At 38.7% G+C, this 8,125-nt stretch overlaps 1 protein-coding gene across 1 annotated transcript; it reads right to left on the reverse strand.

Moving 5' to 3' along the window:
- Window positions 1-773: 773 nt before the first annotated feature.
- On the reverse strand, window positions 774-7,616 carry LOC306761241 (von Willebrand factor A domain-containing protein 7-like; the record flags this gene model as incomplete). The annotated part of the gene is made up of 16 exons (XM_079247350.1): window positions 774-856; window positions 1,072-1,369; window positions 1,584-1,877; window positions 1,970-2,229; window positions 2,323-2,415; window positions 3,686-3,835; window positions 4,088-4,220; window positions 4,295-4,489; window positions 5,560-5,676; window positions 5,763-5,875; window positions 5,977-6,152; window positions 6,236-6,422; window positions 6,677-6,811; window positions 6,901-6,994; window positions 7,080-7,346; window positions 7,425-7,616. 16 exons carry the CDS (start codon window positions 7,614-7,616, stop codon window positions 774-776), a joined length of 2,787 nt encoding a protein of 928 aa, XP_079103476.1.
- Between the last annotated feature and the right edge of the window lie 509 nt (window positions 7,617-8,125).

Below are 8,125 nucleotides of genomic sequence, written 5' to 3' on the forward strand. Positions count from 1 at the left end.
GAGATGAAAAACATAAAACCTGAAAGATGCTTTTTTCTGGTTGGTTTAGGATTGCTTGCCTTACTGTAGAAACTAGTTCTACCCACATTATAGACAACAAAAAAAAAGGACTTGTCTGAACTTTGATGATTTTGATGACTTGTCTGAACCTCAGTTAACTGTATGACACACTTAAGACACCGACTGACTTATACACTTAAATTTGAATTCATATCTCCAAACTCAAGCTGCGTGGTGGTGTGGTGGTTAATGCTGTTGCCTCTCAGAATGAATGTTCGAGCCTTGGCTTGGGGGTATGGGTTTGAGTTTGGCCTCACTGTGTGGAGTTAACTTGTTTGTCTAGTGTATAGATAGGATCCAACTTCATTCCACAGTTTAAAACTATGGCCCTGTGATAGACTACTGACCTGTCCAGGGTGTACTCTGCCTCCCATCTAGTAGCAGCTGGGATAGGCTTCAGCGCCTTTTAGACCATGCATTGGAATAAGCATGTATAAAAAATGAATGTATGTATATCCAGAGTGATAAACTGGTTTATAATTAGTAACTAGTCGCAGTTGTTTAACTTAAATTAGGTGTGCTTCCTGCACTGAAATAACACAGATGTATAAGAGTTTATACATTATGTACAAAATGGTATGTGAAGAACATACTTAGATATATAAACTTTGTAAATAATCACATTTACATTGTTTGGAACGTAATTAAATTTAATTTATACATTTTTTATCCTATAATTGATTTGAATTACATTTAGATTCTTCATCCATCCATTAGATGTTTTCCTTCTCCACATCTATTTCAAATGGATCCAACACTTTGTTGTCAGGGAAAAGAGCAGCTGCGCTCGCAGTCCCTTACAATAAAAATGTTATACAGTTCATATGACCAATATCCAGTTTAAAGTCAAAGTACATCATAATGTAAATATTATTTAATTTTTTTGTTGCTTTTACACAGACACCTTAAAGGCTCACATCTGTCATTTAACTAATCCTAGTATCACAATGTTCAGGCACCAGAAAGGTGACAGAGTGAGCCTTGTGGACGCAGAAAGAGCTCCTGACGAACCTTCGCGGGCACTGTAGAGACAGGAGCCCATGTTTCCCACACGATCCACTACCAGCAGCTCCACGTCAGGTGCACAGCAGCAGGAAGTGTAAGACACCAGTGTCATATTCTCATTGCCAGGAACCAGACTGGTGGTCAGAGTACCATTCCCCTCTTTGAGGCTGACATTGTTGACACCAGTCCCTTCATCTCCATCAGTGACCCGGACAGAGAGCTCCCACATGGAAAGGCTGCAGTTTTCACTGCAATTGGACTGCAGGCTGAGCAGCTGACATTCTGGATTAGTGAAATCAGTCACCTACGAGGTGAACAGACACAAATTCAGTTTTACATAAGTGACTCGAGAGGCAGAAAGAAAGAAGTTATTCTTTACAACGGGATAGTCCATTCTCACCTCCTCCCTAACTGATTGGGTCTTCCTAAATATATTAGAGAAAATGATAGAACAAAACAAACAAACAAAAAAAACTCCAAAGAATCCTTGTTAATGTGTAATTTGTCTGTGTAATTACCGGGTTAACAATGGAAAAGCGCAACACAATGTAGTTTGTGTCTGCACCTCCCGGAGCCTCAGCCTTGATGGTCAAAATGACGTCCGTACCAGATCGGGTGTTGAGAGGTGCTGAGAGGGCCACTGTGCCATTAGTGCTGTTTCCACTTTCCAGGAATAAACTGTCTGGATATGTTGAGTCAAAATCTCTGTTGTTGGTTGCTCGAATGGTTAAGTTCCCACCTGTTCCACCAGTCGCCACAGAGAAAAGCACCATAAAAGGTGTGCCTGGAACCAGGATGCTGTTTGAATCAGCCTATATAAAAGGAAAAGTGTTAAAATCTTTGGATGCTCTTATATGGGACGTTGTATTCTTGCTACATATTGATGTCTGGGATGTCCACTCACAGTAATAGTCAGATTAGAACCTCTGAAGCTGGTGGGTGACTGTCTCTGTAAGACTTCTGATGAGTTGGACAGTCTTGCTTTGACTCGCACAACAAATTCCACTGATGGTATCATGTTGACCTGGACTAAGAAGTTTCCGCCTCCCTGTGGGACCAAAACTCCTTGAATCTCATGTGACCCAGACAATTCAATCAGAGAAACTTCTGTCACTGTGGCAGAGTCACTGCCTGTCAGAGACACCAGCAAACTGCCATTGACACCTTTTAATAAAAAATTAAAATGATTAATTAATCATGTCTGAGTTGATTATATTTTAACAGAACAGCAAATTAATATCTTAAGAGGTTTTTTACCAGCTCTGGGACGAGTGTCAAGAGCATCAAATCCAGCAAATGGGCCCTGAGATGACTCCACAAAGTCATACAGGAAGTCAATAGAACTCTGACCTGCCAATAAAAGTAGAAAAAAAAGCTAGATGAATATCGTATTATTTATACATGGCTTCTAATATGTTTGAGGACTTCTTTTCAAATTCTTATGTATATCCCAGCAGGACAGTGCTACTGGTGGCACTAAACTGGCTAAAGTCTACATATGTGTTTACATGACTCTATGGACTCTTTTACAAAGCACTTTAAAACTTCCTTCTTCAAACAGTCTTTTTGTTGAAAATTGAAAATTTGTTGAATATTGATTTGTATTTTTGATCACCAGTTTTTTTTAATTTTTTTATTGTCTCTTATTTTATCTTTCATTAGAGTTCTGTGATCTACTTTACGCTTTTATGTATGGTATGATGTGCAGTGCACATTAACTTTTAAATACCTAAATTTATTTACAGTTATATGAAGACAGTACAAAATCAACTGGTAAAAGATAAGAAAAATATAAAAATTAATACTACAAATAACTATACAAATAAAAATCAACTAAGATATTCAATTAATGATTAAAAAAAAAAAAAAACACCAATAAAAACAATTTTTTAAAAAGTCAAGAAGTGGTCGGTCCCAAATTTGTGACACTAGCTGTGAAAGGTTTACCAAATTAACTTTCCTTATGTCTTACTAATCTAACCTCTATGTAGTCACTATTTGAAGAAGGTGTTTTTTTCAGTTCAAGAAAACAGAAACAAAATCACATATCACGTGATCTCTTTTTAAACAAGAATCCCAGCCGTAGCAGCACAAGTTTTTAAACTATTCATTCATTCATTCATTACTACTAAGTCTGATTAAGGGTTGTGTGCAAACTGGAGCCTATCCCAGCAGTCTTTGGGCAAAAGGACTCTGGACAGCTCGCCAGTCCATCGCGGGGCCACACAGAGACAAACAACCACTCATGCTCACACTCACTCCTAGGGGCAATTTATAGTAACCAATCAACCTAACTTGCATGTCTTTGGACGGTGGGAGGAAGCCGGAGTACCCACAGAGAACCCACGCATACACGGGGAGAACATGCAAACTACACAAAAAGGCCACTGTCCAACCCTCACCCCAACTGAGGATCAAACCAGTGACCTTCTTGCTGGGAGGCCACAGTGCTAACCACAATTCCACAGAGTTTCAAACCAATATCATGATAATATGGACACAAATTAGTAATCTGCCATGTGATGTGCATAATTTTATATTGCTTTTCTTCTTGAGATTTTCTTCTGTTTACTGTCGAAAGCTTGAAGTAGAAAACTGAAGTGTCAATTAATCATCTCACCTATAACTCTCAGAGTGTACGCATCCGTTGACACCATTCTAATTTCCCATTGTCCAACTTGTCTTTGAAGCTGCAGAGCCTTGAAATTACCCACTGACTCAGACACAGTGATCAGTGCTCCTGCTGAGTCGTTGCTTTGCTGAGATACACCTGAAAAAAACCCAAACAATAATAGGCATATTAGTTAAAAGTATTAGTAAATAATAGTATGTATTAGTTGATATGCTGATTATAATGCTTAAAAGTTCCAAAAATATAACAAAACAACTCAATATTTAGTGCCTTTAAATTTAAACAGACAGAAACACTATGATTGATTGACAGACTGAGATGAAAAGAAGAGAATTAGGTAGGGTTGGTTAGGGTTATAATGCTATGAATCAGGCTGTGAGGCGGTGTTACCTGCTGGGTTGACTAATGTGAAGGTGACAGACTGGCCTGTGATGTAAACTGTAATGTTTGTTACTGTTTCATCAACTAGAAAAATGAAACTATCAGCCTTTCCTGGGCTCCTTGTTGCTTGAAGAAGAGTCACCTGAAAGATCAAAATCAACTTTTACTAAGCAGCTGAGATCTTACAGCTGAGAGAAGCCAGCATGATGACATTACCAGAGAGGAGGTGGCAGTCTGTGTTATGATTCTTGTGGCTGCAGGAAGTTCAGCCTTTGTGACTTCAATAAGCTGTCCTCCTGACACCTGAGCCAGGTCTCTGTACAGCTGAGCATCTGATGCTGATATCCTTCTGGTCCGTTTCATGTTGTTATTACGATTAGTCACTACTGAGTCACTAATCATAAAGTTCACCTGGAAACAGAAGAGAGAAAAACAACTTGAATTGGAGGTTTCTGCTGCACCACTAGGAGAGTAAACCAAGAAACACAGAAGAAAATAGTTTCTTCCAAATAATTGACCAAATGTTCATTCTATTCTTTCTTCCTCATCGTATTTTTAGACACTACAGTTAATGCTAACTTTTATCTGCATCAGTGATCAACTGATCCTTTTCACTCATAAAATAAATTGACCGAAAGCTAATGTGTTATTTATTCATTCATTTTCACAATCGCCTAGTCCGATTAAGGGTCAGGGGAAGCTGGAGCCTATCCCAGCAGTCATTGGGCGGGAGGCACACCCTAGTCCATCACATAGCCAACACAGAGAGACAAAAAACCATTCAACTCACTCTTAGAGATAATTTAGGGTAGGGTAACCAATTAGACAGTAGGAGGAAGGAACTATCTTAATGTTAGGCCACAGTGCTAACCACTACGCCAACGTGCAGTGTTACTTATTCCTGATTTGCGACTGTTGCAGCTGTGGCTGTTTCATTAACATAAAGAATTTATTTGCATCAACAAGTTAATTCAACAAGCACCATTTGCTGGAAACTTGGTATATCTCAGCATCATGTGACAAATAAACAAACAAGACTAGACTAGTGGAGCTAGTACTAATACTAACTACTACTAACTACTGCTGGGCCTTGGAAAAACTTTTTAAGCAAATCGACAGGATCTGACAGTTATTTCCTTTAGAAATAGGATAAAAATCCAAAGAACTGATAATGGACCTAATAAATACTTATGACCTTTCAGTTGATCCATTTACTATTTACTGACGCCTGATCAGAAATTTAAATAGAAATATGTACCAGTTATACTGCTTTTCTATTTATGTTTGCACAGTTCAGTAAATCCCACGTCTTGTTTTACTGAAGTATATAAACAATTCAGGGCAGCTCAAGTCTTTGGAGCAAAATATAGTTTTATTTTTGCTTTCAACAAGAAATGTCGGCCAAGTCTGTCACCACCTGTAAAACAATTCTGCCTGTAAAACACCTTCCCTCCAGCAGCCATTCAGCAACATTAGCTCACCACTGTTTGGGTCCGTTCTATGAGCGCGATCACTGTGCTCTTCAAGTGTTTGTCTTTAGCCGGCGCATCCGTGAAGAGGAAGATTTCAGAATTGAAAGGTGCACTAGTTAAAGCCAGCTATATGAGAAAACAAGTGTGGTTTTAGTTAGGAGTTTTTATAAAACAACTTAGCACTGGAAATATTTGAACATCTAGTGCATCACCTCTAATCCTGAAAGACTCTTTTCTGCATCATCATCTCCACCACTTGCTGTTAATGAGTTAATAATGTTCTTGAAAACGGTGGAGTCTGTGGTCCTTGTCGCGGGGCCGAATCCTGAAAGCCATTGACATTGAAGGATTTTTATTTACTTGTTTCTTTTTCTTTTTGGATTCAGATTAATCATCAGTAAAACTGTGTGAAGTAGAAGAGTTTACCTGGATCACTGAAAGGTACAAGAATGTAACCTGAGGGCTCGTCCACTGTTCCTTCATTACTGTCGATTATGGTAGAAGTGACGGTTTTCACCACTTCAATGTCATCACTCATACTCTTTGTAGTGTCAATGACAAAGCAGAGAGCCCTGTTGGAACCTTTGGAGATCCCCACCATCCTGAGAAATGGAAAAAGATGGTAAAAAAAATGTTCAAACAGAAAAACACTTCCTAGTATATAACTGATACACGGTTGCCATACTGTAGGAACTGTCTGTCTCCGGCACTTCTTCGAATGTCCTCCAGTAGCTGACTGGTTGCAGCTATTGCTACGTTTGCTGCTTGAATGTGGAGATGTCCATGGCTGGAGCCAACAGAGTCTTTGTTGATCCCACCTTTAGGCTCAATTGTACTTGTTCGATCGATTTTTCCTCCGTGACTGCACTTCCCTTTTCAGTGGACAGAAAAGAGTAATCAGTAAAACTGTTTCTTTTTTAAGGACTTGTCTACTGGCCAGATATTATCTTTCATTACTTTTGCTTGCTTAAAATAGGTTTAGTACTGTGCATTTAATTAATATCTCCTGCTGGCCATCAAATTTAAATATCTCCGGCAAGCCTCAAGTAAAAGGTATTTATCAAGTTGATCTGAGGTATTAAGACTCATGTGAATATAAATGCTGCTAAATCAACAAATAACCTACCTTTTGGTTTGGTTGAAATGAAAGGAAAGATACCAAAGTACCCAGATGTCAGGATTTTCTCTGATAGGATGTCCTCCAGAATGTTATTCCTGCAGTCATCTCCATCACAGCTGCGACATGTGGCTCTACTTTTATCTGAGACAAAGTAAGCAGAAACACAATCTTTTAAATATTCTTCCAGCGTTATCAAAACAGCATTGTTTCATCTAAAAGCATCACCTTACCTGCTATGTTACCGATGCTGGAATCTGATCTGATAAGGTTGGAATTTGGGAGTGTGTTCCCCAGCTCCACCCAGTTGCTGTGACTATAGAAATCCTGCAAGCAGTGATAAAGGAGGAAAACAGTTTACAATGTGTCCATAAACGTTCCCGTCTGAAGGTTTGAAAATGAGGTTAAATACCTGTAAAGGATGTAGAATCTCTCCTAGTTTCTGCCTTGCTGTCTCGTAATTTTCTTGACTGTTGCTGGCTTTGACCGCTGTTATTCCCTCTGTGATGATACTTTTGCCTTGAACAAACATCTCCTCATCAAAGTGAAAGCTTGCATTAAGAGCATGGCGAATGTCTACTCGGATGTTTCTCCACTGGATGGATCTAATGGCTTGCTGGAAAGTCTTGGTGGACTGTGGTGCACTGCAGGCTGCAACAACAGCCTCCGCAGTGAAAGCCTGTATAAGGAAAGTCCAACTTTACTGACAGGTGAACTTATTTTTAATGAAAAATTTGTAATAAATTTCAAATCATACAGGAAAGTTGAAGTTTGTCCCCTCTGCTTGGGCCAGAGTGCGGCATGTCTGCACAGTAGCATTCAAAACTGCTCGCTTTGTTATTTCCAGATGATTCAAAGTTTCATCGTTCTGAAAAACTGGTACTATCCCAAAACAATGAGCCCCAGTTTGCAGGAGCAAGAGACACAATGCAGAGAATCCTGGAGACATGATCACCGACGTCTGAGGAGAATGAAACACTTGGATTTCAGTTATTATCCATTATAATACTGATTTTACTTCATTTCAATCAGATCTGACTTTCAGTATGTAAGTATAAAACGGTTTTACTTTGTATTTTTCTTGTTGCTTTAGCCAAAAGCTACAATATAAAGGAACAAGAGAATCAAAGCACAGGATAAGTATTTACTCATCGGTTCATTCACTTGACAGAAATTGATGATAGATGATATTACCAGCAGTGCTGCATGTCAGAAAGCTGTTAAAACACAAAACATAATGATGAAGTACATCTCTCTTTCAGCAGTATGAACAGAATCAGCTCTGTAAACTACTTCATGGTGTTTAGTTTTCTGTGAACAATTTCTATGAGATATTTTTAGTGTTTCATTTAATTTACTTCTACTTTTCTAGCACATCAGTGAAATTTTACAAATATCACAAATTAAACTTGAAAAATGCAAAAATGCTTTCTGAGAACAACTTTACATTTTCTTAAC

This window comes from Telmatherina bonti (assembly GCF_933228915.1).
Source record: "Telmatherina bonti genome assembly, chromosome: 10".
In the NCBI taxonomy this organism is placed as follows: domain Eukaryota; kingdom Metazoa; phylum Chordata; class Actinopteri; order Atheriniformes; family Telmatherinidae; genus Telmatherina; species Telmatherina bonti.